General features: G+C 46.5%; 1 protein-coding gene across 1 annotated transcript; it reads left to right on the top strand.

Moving 5' to 3' along the window:
- The first annotated feature begins 462 nt into the window (after window positions 1-462).
- Window positions 463-6,550, top strand: LOC123053779 (cytochrome c oxidase subunit 6b-3). Its single transcript, XM_044477328.1, has 4 exons — window positions 463-625; window positions 1,914-2,002; window positions 2,087-2,168; window positions 6,275-6,550. The coding sequence occupies exons 1-4, from the start codon at window positions 617-619 to the stop codon at window positions 6,326-6,328; spliced, it is 234 nt and encodes a 77-aa protein (XP_044333263.1). The 5' UTR covers window positions 463-616; the 3' UTR covers window positions 6,329-6,550.
- Window positions 6,551-11,821: the final 5,271 nt, after the last annotated feature.

Raw genomic sequence — 11,821 nt, 5'->3', positions numbered from 1 at the left:
TACCTTCTCTCATGTTCGAGGTCTGTAGGCGCAATCTCAACCTCCTAGATGCATCAGGAGTGAGTTGAGATTAAGGGAGGGTGTTAGATTTTGTAACGTAGCCCAATTGTGTAATCTGTATATTGTGTAACCTTATAAATATATGTGATAGGCCACCCCTAGAGGGTTGAGCCAGTTCCCACAAATCCTATGTTTAACACCCCGTGCGTGGGAAAAAATCCGTGCAAAATAATTTGTTTGCGACAAGTGTTGCACGGGTAGTGGGCGAAGATGGAAGTGACCTTTGTAACGTGCGAGACTTAGCAGGAGAACCACCTGGTTTTGGAGGGGGGAAAGGGTCTGATTTTTTTTTTGAGCGAAAAAAAAGGAAATGTCTGATTTTTTTACTTTTTGCAAAAGGAAAAGGAAAGGTCTGACAAGTCGATGGACATTCGAGCCTGTCTAGGCCCATACAGCCCACAACAACCACGGGCCAGCTCCGAATATTAAGCTCGACCTTGACCAGGCCCCGTCACTCCTCCTTCTTCCCCTTTCCCGTCGAGCCCCCGTCTGTCCGCTCCGCGACGCCGCGATTCCATCCTCGCCTCCGATCTCCAGCTTCCTCCCAGCCGACGAGATGGCCGAGGTGAGAGAACCTTCCAGGATCTCTTTCTCCCTCCCGGACGAATCTTCTGTAGTCTCACCCCGGAACATAGCGTAGGGTGCATTCATTTCTTCGATCTCACCGTGGTTAGAGTTGTCTCTTTGTCGCGTGGATCTGCGCCGTGGGGCGCCTATCTGCGCGTGATGTGTGTCGCGATAGATGTGTTCTTCATGGACCCTAGGTTCTTCTATTTCGCATTATGTTCGTTCTGGGTGATTGGTGGGGCTGGCTTCGTTCCATTTCGCGCGATTAGCGTCTTGCTGTATTGGGGAATTTACGGATTTTTCCTGGTAGATCGTATATCGTACTAGATCAATAGTGGGAACGTTGAATTCCCAAGATCTTTTTTTGAACATAAGGTGAATTCTCAGGATTGTCTGGTTCTGTAATGTGATCGGTGTGCGTCATCAGCGTTGAATTAGGGACGATAGACTCAGAAGTCAGAACCCACCTGCTCCGGCGGTGTTTTTCAGTGTTAGGCTGTTTTAAAGATAGCAGATGAATGTTATATGTCAATGTGATGGCCATTGGATGTTTAGTGTTTAGGAGATTCGTTGGATTGGTCTGGTTATTGTTCTCCTGTTATCTGCGGTACAACGAGAGTAGTATGTAGATAAAACATTCTACCACCACCGCATGTACTGAATCCGGATGTGCCATTTTACTTATATATACATGCCACCATCAGACTGAACTGCAAGATATGTTTGCTGTAAACTTTATCCATGTTTTACTTTAGGAAAACTCCACCGCCACGCAACGGTTACTGGTTGTCGGGTGTATTAGGGACAATAGACTCAGAACCTGCCTGATTGGGCTGTATTTCATTGTCATCCTGTTTTAAAAACAGCAGATGAGTGTTATATGTGATGGGCATTGGATGCTTAATGTTTAGGAGATTCGTTGGATTGGTCTGGTTCTTGTTCTCCTGTTATCTGCGGTACAACGAGAGTGGTGTTTACAAAAAGATTCTACCGCCACCGCATGTACCGGATTCAGATGTACCGTTTACTTATACATGCCACCATCTGACTTGAACTGCAAGATAGTTTGCTGGAAACTTTATCCATGTTTCACTCTAGAGAACTTCACCGCGATGGTTACTGTTTGTTGGGAAGTTTCACCAATAACCTTTTTTTAAGTTTCTGTCATTTTGAACCTTGTAACCATCTTCCAAAAATGTTGTCTCATCGACTATCATTGGTTACTTTTATTTCTGTTCTCCATTCTCCGTCCCGAGCTTACCGATATTATTTTGCTTGTTTACCAGATTGAGATTAAAACAGCACCTGCTGACTTCCGCTTTCCTACAACCAACCAAACTAGGCATTGTTTTACTCGCTATGTTGAGTTCCACAGGTATATATGGTGCAATAACTTTACAACTTACATGCGTTAAATATGGTCAACATTTCTTAACTATTTGAACTTTCATGAAACTAGGTGTGTGAGTGCCAAGGGGGATGAAGCTGCTGAATGTGAGAAATTTGCCAAGTACTACCGATCTCTTTGCCCAGCTGAATGGGTGAGTGGCTTTGCTCCCTGTGGCTATACCATTATCATTATCTTCAACTGCAAAGGCACTATATGTTGATGTTTGATTTTAAACAGCACAGTCTTAGTTTTCAGTAGATTTTAGAAGTTGAATTAAATGGTCCTTGTTTCCACTGCAATAGTCAATGCATAATGCGTGAACTTGCCAGAATAAGAAATATATTAAATGAATTACTACATCTAAGTCCAGACCATTGCTTCTCAATTTTCAAATCTATCTGAATCAAGTTAGTTATTTCTGCCAGTATATGCGTATGACTCTGTAGTGGTAGGAAGTAGCACATGAGTTTCTCTTTACTAGTAAATGTGCCCGTGCGTTGCAACAGGACAAAAATATCACAGTTTTACAGTTAAGTTAGTAGCTCAGACATCAAATCTCTTGATCAATGCTTAGCATGAATTTCTCTATACCATATATCTATTTTCCATCTAAGATGGCAGGCAACAGTACTCCCGTGATTCATTTTCTGTGATGCAACAAGAAATAGAGTAATGCTCTCATATTCAGATTGTTCAAAGGGCAATCAGCATGGAGTTCATCACTCAAAAAACAATCAGATAGTGAACGAGTATAATATTCTTAATAGTGAAGTTTTCGTTTCTCGTCTTGACTTAAATCGTCTGCTCATCTGGAAAAGCTAATTAGTGTATGTGTGAAGAAAATATTTTATTTGCAGCTATAAAAGATTTGGTGCTTCCTTAATGAAAACTCTATTGCGAACCTGCATTGCTTGACCAAGAAAGGAAAACATGAGAAACATGAGTTTCTTTTGGGATTTATCTCAGACATTTGCTTGGCAACTTGAACATACACATAGCCTTCTTTTGGTTCAAAACACAAGTAAACTCAAGTTTTGCATATCAAACTGCACCAATGGTACTGAATGTTTTAAAACCCGATGCCGAATAAAATAGTACATAGGCACCAAATTATAATGGGGTTGGTGTACAGATCATCAATGAGAACATACCAAGATAGTACATGGAAGGCAATGCATTGGGTATTACTGACCTTCTGAAACTGCAGTACGTACATCCTGAATTTCAAAACGTTGAGTAATTTGCTTGCTCCTGAGAAGATAAAACCGACATAAAACTGATTACCATCCTGCAATAATTAAAATCAAAAGTGTCAGGTCCCAGCTAATTACCATGCTAAAATGTAAAAAAAATTTAACTAAAACCCGAAAGCAACTGAAATCAGAATGTAACAACAGATAGTGTTATTATCCCATTCCAAGTTCAGCACCCAAGCATACCCCTTTTGGTCGGCCTCCCAACATCAAGGATAAGTAGTAGAAAGCAATGTTCAGAAGGGCTTAATTTTTCCATTATAGGCATGCAAATTAATCACCCTTCCGGTGAAAGGATCATCCCTTGGTGAACCTTGCCTTCCCTCCAGTAGGCTGGCAAAGCACAGTTTGTCAGCCAGGGCACACCACAAAAGTCTGACAGTGGCTGAACAGTCATTCCGTGATAAAAAAAAACATAGTAAGTTGGATTTTGTGATGGAAGAGAGATAATCAACAATTATATCATAATTCCATGAAGTCCACTTAACAGTGTTTAGGTTCGACTTTCAGATTAGTAACACACACACACACACACACACACACACACATTATGTTATGTCAAGAAGGTGTGAAGCAACACTAATGATCACATCTAAAGTGGTTCCCAAAAATCAAGAGTGGACATCTACGCTCATAGTCATAGTTACAGTAGTACTTTTTCACTGAATTAACATGCATTTGCGAAGAGATGCATCATCCATGTGGCCATTCTCTGCAACATAGATGTATATATTTAGTAAGCGTAATAGACCGAGTCCAATAGGCGAGAGACACTGCACCAAATCTATTTTCTTTCCGGGGAACACACTGCACTGAATCTAAATTGAACTCTTCTAAATTCATCTCGCCTTCACCGCAAAGCTTCAAAAGATAAAAAGGAATTAGCCAAACGTTGAAAAAGTCACTAAATATATGAGCTAGATGAGAATAAACAGATGAAGCATCAATGATCAATAATAAACACTTGGACAGGGAATGAACCACCCCTACTGAATTAGCTGAGGTGCAGCACCGTGACCTTGCAACAACAGCCCACGTGGAGGCGACCCGGCTTGCATTCCCGATCCACAACGGTTGTGGGCAGACGCTGCTCATACTGGAGGATTCTCCAATCGAATCCAGGCTTGGCAGTAGCACCTTTATGAATGTAACTCAACTGCTTGAATGTGTCGCTGGTGAATATATTTGTCAATGGAATTTGACATGTCAAGCAAAAACTTGATGTAGTTTCAGAAGATCCATTCCACATCCCAAGACCCGTGTACAAACAACAACAGATACTTCTCCAGTGAGAAACCGTCTCAATCTTTCTCTTCTCTCTTTCATTGTTTTCTAACCCTGAATGGAAATTACTCCAACCCAGTAGCAGCAGTAATTGCTTCAGACAAGAGATCACCAACACTGGAACTCACAAATACAACAGCAGGAGGTTTGAAGTACTGCTTACTCTTCATTATCTCAAAAATGTTCAGCTTCTTCTGCTTAGACTCCACCCAAATTACCACTTCTCTAATTGATTTGTTTGGTTTACCTAGGTTCCCACAAGAAATACCCCATGTATCAATCATGGTGTAAGACAGAGTTTGACAATTTCTGAATGTACTGTTGCTGAAAACATCATGATCTGTGGACATGAGAGCGTGCCAAAGATATACATGGCCTAATCTCTGAATCCTCTCTCTAGCAAGCAGTCCACTTCATCCAAAACAAACACAGAAACATCTGTAATTAAGGTCGACATTGTATGCAGAGACCGGGGCTTCCCTGCCGCTGGTTCCCCGTCCTCCGCGACCAACACCACCACAGCAGCCAGGCCGCCGAGCTGCGCTACACCCCGGTGCATCAGCACAGCAGCCCGCTGTCCGCCGCGGCGTTCGGATCGACCAAGGGCGGCGGCGCGGTCGACCATGACCTGCGGCGACGGGGAATTCCACCAAACTGGTGGTCCTGGACTCGGGGGAAAGGAGGGGAGGCGCTGGGGAGCTGGAGTCTTGAGAGAGGAAGGCGCACCCGTGGTGGTCGTCCGTGGTAGGGGCTGCCCGGGTGGCGGCGCAAAGGGCGGCGGCGGCGGCGCGGGAGGGAGTCGGGGTCGTAGGCATTCTGGTTTGTCTTCGCGGCACCATAGTAGCATGAGCGGGGGACCTGGCAACGGCCGCGGCGTCGGTGGCGGCGCGGGCGACGGGGGGAGGGTGGCGGGGTGCTGGAGGCTGGAGGTCATCGAGATGGGATCGGGAGGTAGGGTGATCTTTTTTACGCCGTCCATATACCGGTTCGGTTGACTTATATACGGACGGCGGGTTGAATACCCTAAATCACAGGGGCTATTTTGCAAAAACGCCACGACGGTGAACCCAACAGACTCAACCCGTGCTTTATTATTATTAGGGAAAGATTTGACTTTACTATTAACCTTTTAAAGTTATTTGGATACTCTAGCAGTAATAATATCTATAGCAGCAATTTGCAGACTGCATCTGCGGTCACAGTGAACAAAAGGAACTGCTAATGTAGAATAATTAGGATTCGACAAGCCTAAACCTGTTACTTCTCTTGCAAGTGAATTGACCTGATGAAATGAGTATATTTGTGAATCTGGAAAATGAAATACAAAGGGCGCATCAGAAGCCTTGTATTGCTTCCATTTGGGAAACTGGCAATGGCTTGGTTTATCATACAGCTACAACAATGCCGAACATTGTTTCTGAGACGCATATATTCACTATGCCTGCTCGAGTATTTCTTTTTGTTCTCCAACTGGCCGTTTCATATATTAGCCTTTCAAGGGTTGAAAATCAATGTTGAATTTTGCACTTTGCGCCGAGCAGTTCACCTATGCCTCAGTGCTTCAGTGATATTGGCCTGCTGGACCATATCTATGAATGTTTCAAGTCTCTTTGGTTCAGAGCAACTCCTTTGCAAATTCATGGAACTTATGTTGTTAACAGTAGCAACATTACCTTGTTTTCTTTAGTGTCATCAGCTTTTTTTGGTCTCACTGAATCAGGTTGAGAAGTGGAACGAGCAGAGGGAGAACGGGACATTTGCAGGGCCCCTCTAAATCATCTGTTTGAGAGTCTCCTCAATTGCTTTCGCGTCAGCGCTACTACTGTCTTCTGGCTTGGAATTTATGCTCCTGCCATGTAGTACTATTCTTCCAGCAAATCGCTGCAGAACAGCAAGTGATGCTTTTCTCTATGTTGCACTAATAATTCAGCATGCTTATATATTCTGTCATTGAGACATGCCTTTTCACATTTATTAAATGGATTATATTCTGAAATGAGGTTTCATTGCCCATTGCTTGACTAGCATGTCTGTCCTGGGATTTAGAATGGCTAGCTATATGGGGAACCAAATGGGGGCTATGTCGATAAGCGGCCAATATGCATCGTATAGATGCTCTGGAAAAGATGCCTTGCCTTGCATTTCATTTGACCTGCTGATATAACGACTTGGTTTTCTGTTTACAGAGCATAAACTGCTCATATTGGACAATCTAGTTTCTGCCGTATGATCGGTCATTCTATTTTTCCTCCCAGAGTTGAGCAAACAGTGATTGAAGCGAGCCTGAGAACTAGACCTGTTTGCTAGTTAATGTGAGTTCTGACCTCTGAATGGCTGGAGTAGCGTTCGTTCTGTATGCATGGTCGTGCACGTACCAAGACCCAGTGAGATGGGGCACAACATTATTAAGAATGCTACTGCACATGCCCATCATTGCAGGCCCAGTCATACGGTGCACAACATGAGTAAACGGCGACATGCACTGCAAGAGAAAAAAGCACAAGGAAACCGAAAAAAAATCCTTATAAAGCATGTAAGGAAACTACTTGTGTTTGACGAATGGATTGTCGAGTCGTATCAATATGCAGTGAACATGCTTGTGATTTAAGGCAGGACTTGGTTCTCTGTTTATAAAGCATAATGGTTTGTGTGGTACGATCAATCATACTCTACTAGATACTATTTTTATAAGACGTTTTAGGTTTACAGAGTGGTTCAGTAAACGGTAGACTGAGAGCTACTCTCTTCGTCCCGTAATGTAAGACCTTTTTTGATACTTGTGTAGTGTAAAAAACGTCCCGTAATGTAAAACGTTTTTTGACATTAGATCTGTTTGCTAGTTAATGTGAGTTTTGATGTCTGAATGGACCAAGGCATGCTTGCGTTCGTTCTGTATGCAACTATGCATGGTTGTGCCCGTCAGTACTAAGCCGGTCAGCTGCTGCGCATGCCCTTCATTACATTACAGGGCCCAGTCATACGATGCAGACCATACATAAACGGCGCTATCTACTGCACGTACAAGCGTGCGAATATGCCCGGCAAATTAAGACTGCTCTGACTTTCACGTGGACGCTGGACGCACATGTTATGCTGCACTCAACTTGTGATAATTAACCTGCACGTTTCAAGCTGCAACTGGACAATGCTATCTTAGTACTAGTTCATTCCACTTCCACATGCATTACAACATTAAGCTTGGTTATAGATAGAATCTGAGCTAGCCTATCTTGCTGAGACAACAAACAGCAACCGAGGAAGACAACAACTAAACAGCAACTGATCGGATCGGAAAGAAGAGCAATACAATACTAGCCAAGATGACTGAAATGCTGACATAAGATGGGACAGCAATTAAACTGGACACGCATTACAACATTAGGCTTACAAGTAAAATCTTGGCTAGCTGGCTTTATCTCGCGGACACAACAAACAACAACCTGAGCCAAGACAAAAACCTAACTAAACATCAACTCACCGGAAAGGTGAAGAGCAATACAATACTGGCTAGCCAAGATGGCTGAAGCGGTGACACGAGATGCCACAGAAACTTAAACACACGATCTTATTGGGCAAAGATACATAGCAGCGTCACGCGCAAACTCGATCTACTGCTAGATGTTGCAGTCACAAAAGCTCAAGAGGGATAGACGGGATGACGGGAGATGAGAGGGTTGGTATGGATGAGTATGGGATTGAATACTGGTAGAGGGGTGTTTGGCAGGGCAAAGTCTTGCAAGGTCAAGAACAACTGTCATACGAATGATAGCAAGAACTCGCCGGAAGACCACACCAACGATCGGTGACAGAGAAGAGAGGGAAGGCGAAGAGGTGGGGCGCAGAAGAGCTCAGGGAGGATAGAGCCGGCGGTCGATCACCGGGGCGTGCGGCATGCCCAGCTCTCCGACGGCCCCTCCTTGGACGACCCTGGACGCTTGAGCCTGGTCACGGAGGAGAGCACCGGGACGAAGACGAGGCTGGCATGGAGAGGGCCGCGGAGGCTCTGTGCCGGCATGGGGTTGGGCACCGTGGCGAGGCGCCCAGAGGGAGGAGCTACTGCGGTTTGCATGGCGACTACTGCTGAGAGTGGTGCGTTGCTGGGAAGGAGGAGGCTGGTAGCTAGCTGCCCGGGCTTTATGTAGCGGAAGGAAGGATAGGTAGAGTGGAGAGGAGGACCGGAGGACCGTGGCGTGGAGAGTGGAGAGGGCCGGAGAGGGGAGAGGTGGTACGGTGGACATAAATGGCCTGCGGGGGTGCAAAAGGGTGGTAGAGCACGGCGCGGCCGTGTGGTCCGAGCCGATCCCCGAAACGATGAAACATGGCTTTATGGACGCTGCAGCCGAGAGGTTAATTTGCTGCGCTGCATGTGCCGGCCGGCCGGTCGTCCATGCACATCTCCATTGCTGCGCCTGCCTGCCTGCCTGCGCATGTATGTTTGCTCGCTCGTCAATCAATCAATACGTGCACCGGCCATGCATCAGAGGGCGCAGAGCTTGATCAGAGACCATGCATGGCGCGGCTCACCACCGTGCATCACCATGGCACGCGAATGCGATGCGCCACCACCGGCGTCGGATCTCTTCGTACGACGCTCACGGCACGCACTAGACATGCATACTCACTGACATGTACTGATGTACACGCGCGCGCGGCTAAGCTAGCGACCGGTCGCTGTGGTGCATGTGACGGGATGGGGTCACGGCGATGATGGCGAGGCGAGCGAGATCGGGGAAGCGTCCTCTGGCCTGGACTCATCGCCGTCCTGGGCTTTGCACACGTCGGGCGGGGCGGGGCGGCGACGCACGCGGACGCCGGACGTGTTGCACCAACTCGGCGATGGCAACTTTAAATCCAGCGAGGAAGGAAGCGGTGGGGTGGGGGCTCCATGAATGCCCGGCGTTAAGCCGGAGGAATGGGCGTAGATGAGCGCCACCTACCGAGCTTTCCCGGCCGGGAGCGGCCCCTCTCTCCGCATTTAACTCCGCCTGCGCGTGCATGCATGCTGCGGGACTCCGTTTTCGTCATCTTGTGCGGGTTGTACTCATTGTCTGCTTCCGTGTAACACCAGTTATACGGAATAGTCACACCGTCACCCTCACTGCGGGACCGGCCTCGGGAGCCGCGCGTGCTCCGTCGCCCCGGCTGGCTGGTCTTCAGTGCCGGAGCTCCGGCAAAACGTAAATATGCCACGCACGTACAGTACACAGGCGGCATTAATAGGCTGCTCGAACATGGAGGGGTGCAAACTCTAGAGCATCTTGATTCAAAGGATTGCCATGGCAACTTTAGGGCTACTTTGATTAGGAATTTCACATGATTTTTGAAGGGTTAGGGCATCTCCAACACGGATCCTCAAATGGCTCGCGAGTGTTTGGACCGAGCTGTTTAGGCGCACTTTGCCATTCAACACAGATCCATGTTTGTCCACGAAGGCGTCCGCTTGTCCATTTTCCCGTAAACCGAAAGCAAACCCGCCGGAGCTTTGTGGGACTCTAGACATCCACAAGATCCATCAAAAGCCACCACATACCCCTCTTTCTGATGGAATATTAGGCAAGTTCATGATTAATTCCAGTAAATAATTCATGACTAGAAGAGATACTAGCATGCAATAATCTAGCAAACTAGAAGAACAGCAAGACATGCATAACAGCAGCAAACACGTAACAATAGCTGTAGAAACAGACATGAACAGAGGATGTTGGACGTACTGATCGTTAGCTATTATGGGTGCGACAGTGTTGATGACGATGTTGGCGACGATCTGCTGCTGACGGCGATGAATACGACGATGAGTAGCACCGCCCGACTTGGACGGAAGACGACCCGTGATGACGAATTTGAGCAGTCGCGCACAGCGCTTCCCAAAAACCTAATTCGTCCTCTCCCGGTGCAGGATCGCAAAGACGAACGGTTCCGGAGACCTGCTCTCCCACGCGCCGATGCACGCCGGCGTTTGGGATGGAGTAGACTACGATGGCGGCGCAAATTGTGAGATGAGGCAAAACCCTAGGTGTTTTTCGGTGTGTCTCTGGCCGCAGCCGGTAGCTGTATATATATTAGGACCAGAGGAGGTATTGTGTCGCGACCACAATCCCAAACCGACTCGGTTTCTAATTCGTATACTTACCGGACAAGAAATCAAAAACTTGTCTGCCAAGACATAAAAATAAAACGGCAAAAGGAAGCTGCGCTCCTGCAAGGAGACGGACCGGATTTCGGCGGACCATTCACGCGCATGTCGCATGTACGCGCCGCCTCGCCTCGCCTCGCCTCGCCACGGCCCGGCCCGGCCAGGCGAGGCGAGCGAGCGCGCGCGTGTGGTTTTCCCTTTCTCTTCTCACACACCACTTAGAGTGGTGGAGAGAACCCACTATATAAAGAGGTCCAACTCTTCTTCAACTTCCAAGGTGGGACTAAACTTAGCACCACCACTTGCCATTTTACACATGGGCTTTGAGATTTCAGAAATTGCTATGGGCCTAGCCCATTAATTCTAACAATCCCCCACCAGATCTCAAATACCCATTTAGAGATTTGCCTTCTCTCATCACTTGTTTAATATACCAGTGTTTCAGCAGAGACTGTTAAGTTGAACTTCTGCCTAGAACTTTAAGCTACATCCATTCACAACTTGACAATGGACTATGCCTTGAATTGCTAGTTTTGTGTGAACAGGTTTCACTCAAAGTCTTAACCAGTACCTGACCGCCAGTAGGCTACCCCGCGGTTTGGAGCTTATACGTCATACTCCCTGGTCTCTTCGTGAGCTTACTAGAGATCACCCAAATCTCATAGACTGCGACGTTTACAGTCAGAACTCATATAGGTGTGTTCTTTCAAGACTGCTCTGTAGGACAGCATCTTTGCTAATTATAGCCAATAGAACCACATTAAGGCATGTTGCCAACCTGCCTTACAGATCTGAGCCTTACAGCTCTGAGAGTTTTGCATCTTCACTTGGAGACGATCATAAGTTATTACTCTCCTCAGTTAACCAATAGCTTGTTCTTCCCAGATCCTAATTCACGGGATCTCCGATCACAAAGGTTGGGTTACTACTATGGTGTAACATCTATGGGTCTCATACCCATCTCCCTCGATGCAATATCTATCACATTTCGTGATAGTCCCTTTGTAAAGGGATCTGCCAGGTTTTCGTCTGTTTGTATATACGTAACAGTTATTACTCCGGAGTTTCTCAACTTCCTGACAGACTTCAAACGTCTTTTCACGTGTCTTGATGACTTTGCATTATCTTTAGAAT

Source organism: Triticum aestivum, chromosome 2D, assembly GCF_018294505.1.
Source record: "Triticum aestivum cultivar Chinese Spring chromosome 2D, IWGSC CS RefSeq v2.1, whole genome shotgun sequence".
NCBI lineage: Eukaryota > Viridiplantae > Streptophyta > Magnoliopsida > Poales > Poaceae > Triticum > Triticum aestivum.
This window is presented reverse-complemented; position numbering and strand designations above follow the sequence as displayed.

What these genes read in the sequence shown, in the direction of transcription:
- LOC123053779 (XM_044477328.1), top strand. An exon ending in CGCTATGTTGAGTTCCACAG is followed by an intron (nt 2,003 to 2,086) that starts GTATATATGGTG and finishes TCATGAAACTAG; the next exon opens with GTGTGTGAGTGCCAAGGGGG. An exon ending in CTCTTTGCCCAGCTGAATGG is followed by an intron (nt 2,169 to 6,274) that starts GTGAGTGGCTTT and finishes TCACTGAATCAG; the next exon opens with GTTGAGAAGTGGAACGAGCA.